The 12,474-nt window shown below is 42.8% G+C and overlaps 1 protein-coding gene across 1 annotated transcript in view; it reads left to right on the top strand.

The window, feature by feature from the left end:
* napga (N-ethylmaleimide-sensitive factor attachment protein, gamma a) overlaps positions 1 to 12,457 on the top strand; it is a 47,828-nt gene extending 35,371 nt beyond the window's left edge. Inside the window, exon 11 of the mRNA XM_060922470.1 lies at positions 10,721 to 12,457. Coding sequence (XP_060778453.1) covers positions 10,721 to 10,873 — 153 coding nt within the window. The 3' untranslated portion in view covers positions 10,874 to 12,457. The remainder of the gene's footprint in view (positions 1 to 10,720) is intronic.
* Positions 12,458 to 12,474: the final 17 nt, after the last annotated feature.

Here is a 12,474-nt window from a genome sequence, read left to right as displayed (position 1 = left end):
CTTTTGTCAACAGTTATCAACACTGTTCCACAATTATCGACACCTTTTGGCAATAGTTATCAACACTGTCCCACAATTATCGACACCTTTTGTCAACAGTTATCAACACTGTTCCACAATTATCGAAACTTTTTGTCAACAGTTATCAACACTGTTCCACAATTATCGAAACTTTTTGTCAACAGTTATCAACACTGTTCCACAATTATCGACACCTTTTGTCAAGTTATCAACACTGTTCCACAATTATCGAAACCTTTTGTCAACAGTTATCAACACTGTCCCATAATTATTGACACCTTTTGTCAACAGTTATCAACACTGTTCCACAATTATCGACACCTTTTGTCAACAGTTATCAACACTGTTCCACAATTATCGAAACCTTTTGTCAACAGTTATCAACACTGTTCCACAATTATCGACACTTTTTGTCAACAGTTATCAACACTGTCCCATAATTATTGACACCTTTTGTCAACAGTTATCAACACTGTTCCACAATTATCGAAACCTTTTGTCAACAGTTATCAACACTGTTCCACAATTATCGACACCTTTTGCCAACAGTTATCAACACTGTCCCATAATTATTGACACCTTTTGTCAACAGTTATCAACACTGTTCCACAATTATCGAAACCTTTTGTCAACAGTTATCAACACTGTTCCACAATTATCGAAACCTTTTGTCAACAGTTATCAACACTGTTCCACAATTATCGAAACCTTTTGTCAACAGTTATCAACACTGTTCCACAATTATCGACACCTTTTGGCAATAGTTATCAACACTGTCCCACAATTATCGACACCTTTTGTCAACAGTTATCAACACTGTTCCACAATTATCGAAACTTTTTGTCAACAGTTATCAACACTGTTCCACAATTATCGACACCTTTTGCCAACAGTTATCAACACTGTTCCACAATTATCGAAACCTTTTGTCAACAGTTATCAACACTGTTCCACAATTATCGAAACTTTTTGTCAACAGTTATCAACACTGTTCCACAATTATCGACACCTTTTGTCAAGTTATCAACACTGTTCCACAATTATCGAAACCTTTTGTCAACAGTTATCAACACTGTTCCACAATTATCGAAACCTTTTGTCAACAGTTATCAACACTGTCCCATAATTATTGACACCTTTTGTCAACAGTTATCAACACTGTTCCACAATTATCAAAACTTTTTGTCAACAGTTATCAACACTGTTCCACAATTATCAACACCTTTTGTCAACAGTTATCAACACTGTTCCACAATTATCGAAACTTTTTGTCAACAGTTATCAACACTGTTCCACAATTATCAACACCTTTTGCCAACAGTTATCAACACTGTTCCACAATTATCGACATCCAGATGATTATTTATGAAAAAAATAAATAAATCAGGATGTGGTATTAAGTTCACAAAACAGTTTTTATTTAAAATGTGTTGTACATAGACTTTTATATTTAGTACATTTAGTATAAATATATGGATGTCAGGTGGCACGGTGGTGTAGTGGTTAGCGCTGTCGCCTCACAGCAAGAAGGTCCTGGGTTCGAGCCCCGTGGCCGGCGAGGGCCTTTCTGTGCGGAGTTTGCATGTTCTCCCCGTGTCCACGTGGGTTTCCTCCGGGTGCTCCGGTTTCCCCCACAGTCCAAAGACATGCAGGTTAGGTTAACTGGTGACTCTAAATTGAGCGTAGGTGTGAATGTGAGTGTGAATGGTCGTCTGTGTCTATGTGTCAGCCCTGTGATGACCTGGCGACTTGTCCAGGGTGTACCCCGCCTTTCGCCCGTAGTCAGCTGGGATAGGCTCCAGCTTGTCTGCGACCCTGTAGAACAGGATAAAGCAGTGAGAGATAATGAGATGAGATATGGATGTCGGTGCTTTATGTAAATGAGGAAGTAATTCTAACGTTTTTTAAACAAATGAACTGATAATGTTTAACCCGTGTCAGAAAATCTTTTTGCTCCACTTTCGTAGATCAGTTTATTAGGGCCCGAGCCCTATGGGCGAAGGCCCTATTGTTCTTGTAAGAGTTCACTATTATTAGGGCCCGAGCCCTATAGGGCGAAGGCCCTATTGTTCTTGTAAGAGTTCACTATTATTATTATTCTTTATTTTTCTCCGCTGTTGGGCCATTTTCGGGGCGCTTGCCATGGGCGAAAACGCGCGAAATTTGGCGCCACTTCCGAGAATTGCCACCGCTACTCAGAACCAAAAGCCCACACTTGGCCGGGGCTCAGGGCCTCTATAGCGCCCCCTAAGTCGTTGTGATTTTGGCATCCTGCATTAAGGTGCCTGGTTGCCATATAGTTTGTAGTAGTGGCATGCCATTTGGTATGCATTTGTATCTCACTAAGCCGGACAAAAATGTAATGCCAATGTATTAGCCACGCCCAACAGGAAGTGAGGTAATTTCACTTTTGTGCGGAATGCATGGCCACGAAGACGGCGCAACTCCTCCTAGACCGTTCATAGGAATGTCACCAAAATTGATACACATCATCTACAGACATGGCTGACAAAAGTTACTAAATACGATTCACGTAGGATAAACCGTTCAGAAGTTATACGTCAATCAATTTTCACTTCAAAATTTTACATGCTAAAAAATTCATAATAAATCTTCTAATTGCTCAACACTGCTCATACTTCACACGCTAATCACTCATTGGGCTTCTGACATGTTACCCAATTTCTGTGATATTTCGCCACTGGGGGCGCTATTTTTGGGCAAAAAATCCAATCTTTCCTCAAATTTGGTCAAACTTCACGGCCACCCTCTTACTACCTCCCGTGTCATATATACCACATTTTGGGAATTTTCGTCCATGGGGGGCGCTGTTTTTGGCCGACGCAATTTCTCCAAAACGGGTTTTTGGTAAATTATTCCATAATGCTTTTCCTTCACACCACTACCTTGTGATAGTGCGTTGCTGTTGTGGTCACTTATTTTTCCATCTCATAATCACTCATGTACAGCATAGCGCCACCTACTGACATGGGAAAAACCAATAAATTTATTCTTCAAAAATCTATATCTCATCTTCTGTTTACTCAATTGTCATCAAACTTCATACGCAAACTCTTCATAGCTCACCTGACATGTACGCCAAATTTTGTGCACTTCCGCCCCTGGGGGTGCTGGTTATGGCAGAAATGATATTGCAGCTTCTGATTTGTCAAACTTGGCAAGCAAACTCTTTACAAGACCCTTTTTGGGGCGCTTGCCATGGTCGACATCGCACGAAATTTGGCTCCTTTTTCTTAGACTCCCACCGCTACTGAGGACCAGAAGCCCAGATCCAGGCGGGCCTCAGGGCCTCTATAGTGCCCCCTAACTCATTGTGATTTTTGGCCTCCCGCATTAAGGTGCCTGGTTGCCATGTAGATTGTAGTAGTGGCATGCCATTTGGTACGCATATGTATCTCAGTAAGCCGGACAAAAATGTAATGCCAATGCATTAGCCACGCCCAACAGGAAGTGAGGTAATTTCACTTTTGTGCGAAATGCATGGCCACGAAGACGGCGCAACTCCTCCTAGACCGTTCATAGGAATGTCACCAAAATTGATACACATCATCGACAGACAGGGCTGACAAAAGTTCCTAAATACGTTTCACGTAGAATAAACCGTTCAGAAGTTATACGTCAATCAATTTTCAATGCAAAATTTTACATGCTTAAAAATTCATAACATATCTTCAAATTGCTCAAAACTGCTCATACTTCACACGCAAATCACTCATTGGGCATCTGACATGTTACCCAATTTCTGTGATATTTCGCCACTGGGGGCGCTATTTTTGGGCAAAAAATCCAATCTTTCCTCAAATTTGGTCAAACTTCACGGCCACCCTCTTACTACCTCCCATGTCATGTACACCACATTTTGGGAATTTTCGTCCATGGGGGGCGCTGTTTTTGGCCAACGCAATTGCTCCAAAACAGGTTTTTGGTAAATAATTCCACAATGCTTCTCCTTCACACCACTACCTTGTGATAGTACGTTGCTGTTGTAGACACTTATTTTTCCAACTCATAATCGCTCATGTGCAGCATAGCGCCACCTACTGACATGGGAGAAACCAAAAAATGTATTCTTCAAAAATCAATATCTCATCTTCTATTTTCTCAATCTTGATCAAACTTGATACGCACACTCTTAACAGGTCACCTGACATATGTGCCAAATTTTGTGAACTTTTGCCACTGGGGGCGCTGTATATCTCGGCTTCTGATTGGTCAAACTTGATCAAACTTTATAAAACAACTCTTCATAGGTCCCTTGACATGTATACCAAATTTGGTGAACTTTCACCACTGGGGGCGCTCATTGCGCTGTAGCAGTTGCAGGAGAGGTGTTTACAATCATGAGGCACCAGGAGTATGTTGTTTTGGTTGCCTTAAACACACATGAATTGTGGACCACTGGGGGCGCTCATTGCGCTGTAGCAGTTGCAGGAGAGGTGTTTACAATCATGAGGCACCAGGAGTATGTTGTTTTGGTTGCCTTAAACACACATGACTTGTGGGGAATGGGTAGGCAGTCGGGAGCAAGTGTTGTAGCGTTACATACAGACTAATAGATGTCTAACAGAAGACAATCCTATGTAGCTATAGCTTGGTGACTGATGAGGTAAATACATTAATTCGGTTGGGAAGCCATGGCATAAAATGTTCTGTCCATGACAACATCTCAGCGCACCGTGTACTCTGTGTCCAATTCTGTGCTTTGTCACCATTGTGGGAGTAATGTCTCTTGCCACAGAAGCTGTGGAAGGTATTTCGCGGGGACGCATGCCCCCGCCCCCCTTGGCCGCTGGCGCGAGGGCCCGTCGAGGCCGCTTGCGGCTTTAATTATTCTTCCGTCTTCTTCTTCTTCTTCTTTATTTTTCTCCGCTGTTGGGCCATTTTCGGGGCGCTTGCCATGGGCGAAAACGCACCAAATTTGGCACCAGTTCCGAGAATTGCCACCGCTACTCAGAACCAAAAGCCCAAACTTGGCCGGGGCTCAGGGCCTCTATAGCGCCCCCTAAGTCGTTGTGATTTTGGGCTCCCGCTTTAAGGTGCCTGGGTGCCGTGTAGTTTGTAGTAGTGGCATGCCATTTGGTACGCATATGTATCTCACTAAGCCGGACAAAAATGTAATGCCAATGCATTAGCCACGCCCAACAGGAAGTGAGGTAATTTCTCTTTTGTGCGAAATGCGTGGCCACGAAGACGGCGCAACTCCTCCTAGACCGTTCATAGGAATGTCACCAAAATTGATACACATCATCTACAGACATGGCTGACAAAAGTTACTAAATACGTTTCACGTAGGGTAAACCGTTCAGAAGTTATACGTCAATCAATTTTCGATGCAAAATTTTACATGCTTAAAAATTCATAACAAATCTTCTGATTGCTCAAAACTGCTCATACTTCACCCGCAAATCACTCATTGGGCTTCTGACATGTTATCCAATTTCTGTGATATTTCGCCACTGGGGGCGCTATTTTTGGGCAAAAAATCCCATCTTTCCTCAAATTTGGTCAAACTTCACGGCCACCCTCTTACTACCTCCCGTGTCATGTATACCACATTTTGGGAATTTTCGTCCATGGGGGGCGCTGTTTTTGGCCGACGCAATTGCTCTAAAACGGGTTTTTGGTAAATAATTCCATAATGCTTTTCCTTCACACCACTACCTTGTGATAGTGCGTTGCTGTTGTAGACACTTATTTTTCCAACTCATAATCGCTCATGTACAGCATAGCGCCACCTACTGACATGGGAAAAACCAAAAAATTTATTCTTCAAAAATCTATATCTCATCTTCTATTTACTCAATTGTCATCAAACTTCATACGCAAACTCTTCATAGCTCACCTGACATGTACGCCAAATTTTGTCCACTTTCGCCCCTGGGGGTGCTGGTTATGGCAGAAATGATATTGCAGCTTCTGATTTGTCAAATTTGGCAAGCAAACTCTTTACAAGACCCTTATTGGGGCGCTTGCCATGGTCGACAACGTACGAGATTTGGCTCCTTTTTCTTAGACTGCCACCGCTACTGAGAACCAGAAGCCCAGATCCAGGCGGGCCTCAGGGCCTCTATAGCGCCCCCTAACTCGTTGTGATTTTGGCCTCCCGCATTAAGGTGCCTGGTTGCCATGTAGATTGTAGTAGTGGCATGCCATTTGGTATGCATATGTATCTCACTAAGCCGGACAAAAATGTAATGCCAATGCATTAGCCACGCCCAACAGGAAGTGAGGTAATTTCACTTTTGTGCGAAATGCATGGCCACGAAGACGGCGCAACTCCTCCTAGACCGTTCATAGGAATGTCACCAAAATTGATACACATCATCTACAGACATGGCTGACAAAAGTTACTGAATACGTTTCACGTAGCATAAGCCGTTCAGACGTTATACGTCAATCAATTTTCAATGCAAAATTTTACATGCTTAAAAATCATTACAAATCTTCTAATTGCTCAAAACTGCTCATACTTCACACGCAAATCACTCATTGGGCTTCTGACATGTTACCCAATTTCTGTGATATTTCGCCACTGGGGGCGCTATTTTTGGGCAAAACATCCAATCTTTCCTCAAATTTGGTCAAACTTCACGGCCACCCTCTTACTAGCTCCCATGTCATGTATACCACATTTTGGGAATTTTCGTCCATGGGGGGCGCTGTTTTTGGCCGAAGCAATTGCTCCAAACCGGGTTTTTGGTAAATAATTCCATAATGCTTTTCCTTCACTCCACTACCTTGTGATAGTACGTTGCTGTTGTAGACACTTATTTTTCCAACTCATAATCGCTCATGTACAGCGTAGCGCCACCTACTGACATGGGAAAAACCAGAAAATTTATTCTTCAAAAATCTATATCTCATCTTCTATTTACTCAATTGTCTTCAAACTTCATACGCAAACTCTTCATAGCTCACCTGACATATACGCCACATTTTGTGCACTTTCGCCCCTGGGGGTGCTGGTTATGGCAAAAATGATATTGCAGCTTCTGATTTGTCAAACTTGGCAAGCAAACTCTTTACGGTATTTCGCGGGGACGCATGCCCCCGCCCCCCTTGGCCGCTGGCGCGAGGGCCCGTCGAGGCCGCTTGCGGCTTTAATTATTCGTTGTTGTTTTGTATTTCTAGTTTTGTAGTTGACTGATAAATGATAGATGTCATTCCTCAAACCAAAATAGAAAATGTCTACTGATACTGTAATATGTGGTCGATATTTACAACAAACTGTTAAAAAAAAATCTGAATGGAATACAAAAATCTGAATATTACAAGCATGTAATTGTTTATACGCTAGGAATTTAATTCTGGTCTAATTCTATTTATTGCAATCGGATTCCAAATACTCTATAAGCGTTCCATTCTGTTATGAATCAGAAAAAAAAATTATTATAAATCACAGCACTTTTTTTAAATACTTCATCTACTTCAACAATGTTACACAAAGATTGATCCATAACAGTTGTAAATGTCCCTTAATTCCACAGGGTGTCGATAATGGCGGACACTGGTGAAAGTGATCACTATTATCGACACCTCACGTGACTTCTCAAACGCGCGTTTAGATACAAAATGGCGGCTGTCAAATGAAAGAGTAAGAAACAAAGTAGGTTTCGACAAGGAGATCATGAAATATCGGTGAATTTGAGAAGTAAAAACATGTCCATGATCTTTCCACCATGCTCACCACCATGTACCTGCGATGACTGATTGATAATGTCCAGGTTTTCCTCAAATTGCTGATCGTGTTATAAAATAAATTCCATCTTGGGTAACGAGCTGTGTCATCAGATGACAAGATCAAAGGGCGAGGGGGCGGGGTCTTCCGGCTGATTGATTAACCAATAATAACTGTTGTAACTGAAACTCAGCTTTTGTAAAGTTATTTTTTATTGGTAAATCTGAAAAGGTGTCAATAATTATGGACTGTTGATTAATTGTAGCCGCCGCTTTAGTCTTTTTGAATGTGCTGTCCTAGTTTTGAATGTTTTGTAGGTTATAGTAACATAATCTTACTTAGTATTTCCAAATCCAGTAGTGTGAGACACTCAACTCCATATCTTCAGCTCCCAACACATGTAATTTTAGGAATTAGTAACATTAAAGGAGAACTGAAGTCATTTTTAAACTTGCTTTATTTCTTAATTAGCGTGTTATTCAATTACGTTTTCGGTTTTAGTAACCTTATATTGTGACTCGTATTGGCAACTAATTGCAATTAAATATTATACTTATCAGCCTGTTTGGTTTTTAGCCGTGTTGAATTTAGGTCGTTTGGTCCATGGCAGGCGTCGCTTATGGCCCGGTCACACCGCCCGAACTTTGCTGGAGCGTTCCTTGAACGGTGAAAAAAATTCATCACCGCTCGTAACCGTTCACCACTGTTTAACAAAAGTTGGCCCCCGTTAAAGCAACGCCGTATACGCTCGGCCACCGCTGATGTTTCTCGAGGGGCCCTCCTACCGCTCCGAAAGTTTTGAGCTGCACAAAATATTGCGAGCGGTGAGGAGGGGGCAATTTTCCGCCCCGGCAAAGTTCACCCCCGCTCCACCAACGCCCAGTCAAAGTTTGGCACCGCTAGACGCAAGTTCGTGGACGCTTGGGTCCGCTAGGCCAACACAGAAATCTTGAACGCTGGACCACCGCTGCTTTGCTAGCGTTGCCCGGGCGGCGATTAAACGTTGCACAAACTTCGGTGGAGCGGCTGTAAGCGTTTTACGAGCGGACATGGGGTTGCTGGAACGGTGTCGGGCGTTGAAGCAGCTATCCATGGCGGCGATGAACTTTGGTTTGGCGTTGGTATAGAGGTGTCGGAGCGGGACCAGAATTTGGCTATAAATACGGGGAGAAATGGACCAGGAGCTCATTTGGAATCAAGCTGCCGTTGAGTTCAGACCTCATCTATATCGAATTTGCTCAAAGTTACAGTAAAACTGTATCACCATGGATGCTGAGAGACTTGCTATGATTGGTGCACTAGTCCAGCAGCAGAATCAGAACCTCCTCAGATTGCAACAAGCTGTTGACAGAAGGAGAAGAGAGAGAAGAAGGAGAGACAGAGTTGTGTGGGTCAGACAGTGGATACTGAGAAGGCCTGAACATGGACTGTATGACAAGCTGATGGTGGAGCTTCTATCAAAAATCTATCAGAACTTGTATCAAAACGATCCGTTCAGCTCCGTAGTCACAAGCGGTATGCCGCTAAACCAACTTTATACCCCCGCCGAGCCAAAGCCCGCATGCGCAGAACGCCGCTATACCAACGCTCGCGTCACCGCTAAACCAACGCCCGCTACCGCTCGCTACCGCTAAACCAACGCTAAAGCAACGCCGGCTTCAGCGGTGCACCGCTAAGCCAACGCCCGTGTTTTCGATTTTTTTCCCATTTTGTGCGCGGTGACGAGCGTTGTTGAAATTCGGCCCCCCCCTCCCTACCGTTCAAGGAACGCTCCAGCAAAGTTCGGGCGGTGTGACCGGGCTATTATCCGCGCGATCTTCACGAGACTTGTGCAAGACTTCGAAACGTGAAGTGTCAGCCAGGTGTCAGTGCCGCCATTTTGAAAACTCTTTTCCAAACGAAGTATTGCACAAAAACGAGTTTAAATGGCGATTACTGCCGACTTTTTCAAACTTCCAGCTTGATTACGTCAGGATTCGAAAGAGGGCGCGCGCGTCTTTTGACAACGTCGGCAGGTGTCGGTCACTTTGATTTCCGCTGTACGTTTAACTTCCATCCTACGATGTCTCGCACAGGTCTCAACGAATCTCGTTTACGGCCATTGCTTTGACATGTGGACTGATGTATTACAGAGCATATTTCAAACACTCATAACTTGCTATAGCAGCGACAAAATAGCTCTCAAAATGCATTCTGATATTTAATAAAATGAGATAAATAGAATTTTTTTTTTTTTAAGATTTTTTTGGGCTTTTTTCACCTTTATTGGATAGGACAGTGTAGAGGCAGGAAATGAGTGGGAGAGAGAGAGACGGGGAGGGATCGGGAAATGACCTCGGGTCGGAATCGAACCCGGGTCCCCGGATTTATGGTATGGCACCTTATCCACCTGAGCCACGACGACCCGTAAATAGAATTTTGAGAATAGAAATTTGCCTTCAGTTCTCCTTTAAATACCTGATTATGTTTGGAACTCAGATTGTCTGTCTTTTTTTTTTTTTTTTTTTTTGCACCAGTGATTTTAGGTACTGTAATGTCCCGGTCTGTTCAAACCTTCTATTCTTACCTTTATGCTTCACTTGTCAAATCTCATCTCATCATCTCTAGCCGCTTTATCCTGTTCTACAGGGTCGCAGGCAAGCTGGAGCCTATCCCAGCTGACTACGGGCGAAAGGTGGGGTACACCCTGGACAAGTCGCCAGGTCATCACAGGGCTGACACATAGACACAGACAACCATTCACACTCACATTCACACCTACGGTCAATTTAGAGTCACCAGTTAACCTAACCTGCATGTCTTTGGACTGTGGGGGAAACCGGAGCACCCGGAGGAAACCCACGCGGACACGGGGAGAACATGCAAACTCCACACAGAAAGGCCCTCGCCGACCACGGGGCTCGAACCCAGGACCTTCTTGCTGTGAGGCGACAGCGCTAACCACTACACCACCGTGCCGCCCCCCACTTGTCAAATAAACCTTACTATTTTCTTTTCCAGTACGCTAAGCTGGCTATCACACTCCATGTGCCTGGAGGAGGGAAGAAGAAGAAGACTGCTGCTGTTGCTGTTGCTCCTGGAGACGAAGGCGTGAACAGTGGAGGTGATAATCCTGAGGAAGAGGAGGACGAGTATGCAGGAGGACTCTGTTAGTTAGTTGTGCATAACCTTGGTGATCCCAGTGTCCATTTTCAGCCACAGGGAGAGATTTTCCAGGACTGTACATCCTACTGTTGGGGGGAAAAAAAAAAAGTTTGTGTGTTCTATGTATAGCTTTAATGCTTGATCAGGAATTGGTGACTCGAGTCACAGCCAGAAGGAGTTCTAAGACAAAGGAAAATCCACCCTGATGTTAATTTTTTATAATTAGCATGCTATCTTCAGTCTCCTCCCCCACCCTGTGCTAGAGACATCACTGTCTGACATCAGTGTGACAGACAACCACCAACTTCTCACAACAGTCGTGAGATACATCACCGGTATTTCAGTCTAAATGTATTTAATGCGTTTCAGTGTGGAGTTTTCCTTTAATCCCCAGTTTGTATTACTGTTGTAGGAAATGTGAGTTCACACATTGCTGAAAAATCAATTCCTGATTGAAGCATTAAGGCTCAGCTTTTGTCATGGGAAGCAGGTTGTAGCTGAACATTTCAAGAGCAGCATTCCGCTCGGGGTGCAGTTTCTGTTACTGCACCACGTCTTTCTCTGAGCTGCTGGAGGACACACTCTCCATAACCTTAGCATGGTTCAATCTGCCTTATCAAATGGATATACAGTACGTTCATATCACCTGCAGCCTGAGTACTGAGGCAGAAGCATGATCGTTACATTCAGTCAACATCACCATGATTCGCAGAACGTTTTGGCTTTTGCAATTCTTAACACACACGAGTAATCAAAACGTGTTTATGAAGCTATATATAAAATAATTCGAATTCCGCGACGAAGACGCATGTAAATCCAAAATAGTATAATTTATGAAATCAAAAGCTTATTTAATATAACCTGTATTTTTGTTGTCGTCACGGTAACGTGCTGTATGAGGGTTAAGTTATACAAAATGACTAAGTATTACCATGACGACAATCATTAGACCTTTTTTATTATTATCGTATAAATTTCAGCTCTCGATACCAGGTTTACCCTACATGCTGCAGCGTTGAAAACAATTGTGCCTGGAAATTTGGTTCGTCAAAGGAAAACATCATGGATAGAGTTTTAATAATTAATCAATCACTTTGTTTCGATATCACTCTACAGCCACGTTTCTCCGTCTATTTACCCATTCAAATCCAGGCTATATTCAGAAGGTATGCCTAATAATAAACTATATGATAAAATGCATGAAATGCCTTAATATTACTTTCTGGATCTGAATATAATGCATTTTCTTGTATATTGTGTATGAGGGGGAAAAAATGTACTGAACTGAAACTTCAGGGAACAATTTCTCTTTGAAGTAGTTTACCAAGAAATTACTGCTCGGTATTGGAAGAAAATGATGTATGGTGTAACAGATTTTGTAAGAAGTTATCTTGTGCAACTTTGTCCTTATACTTCCAGTTTGTGCTTTGAGATGTGTGCATGTACAGTGATGAATTATCTATAAACTCTAACTCGAAAATGTTTGAATTGCATGTAAACATACCGTGTAAATCGATAGAATCAACGTTTTGATGAAAAAAGTGCAACGTTTTCCTGAACCCAACAAAACTCCGATATAAAACAGAAATCTTACATTTTTGTGAATTTGT

This window comes from Neoarius graeffei, chromosome 5 (genome assembly GCF_027579695.1).
Source record: "Neoarius graeffei isolate fNeoGra1 chromosome 5, fNeoGra1.pri, whole genome shotgun sequence".
Lineage (NCBI taxonomy): Eukaryota > Metazoa > Chordata > Actinopteri > Siluriformes > Ariidae > Neoarius > Neoarius graeffei.
The sequence above is the reverse complement of the archived record's forward strand: the minus strand, read 5'-3'. Positions and strand labels throughout refer to the sequence as shown.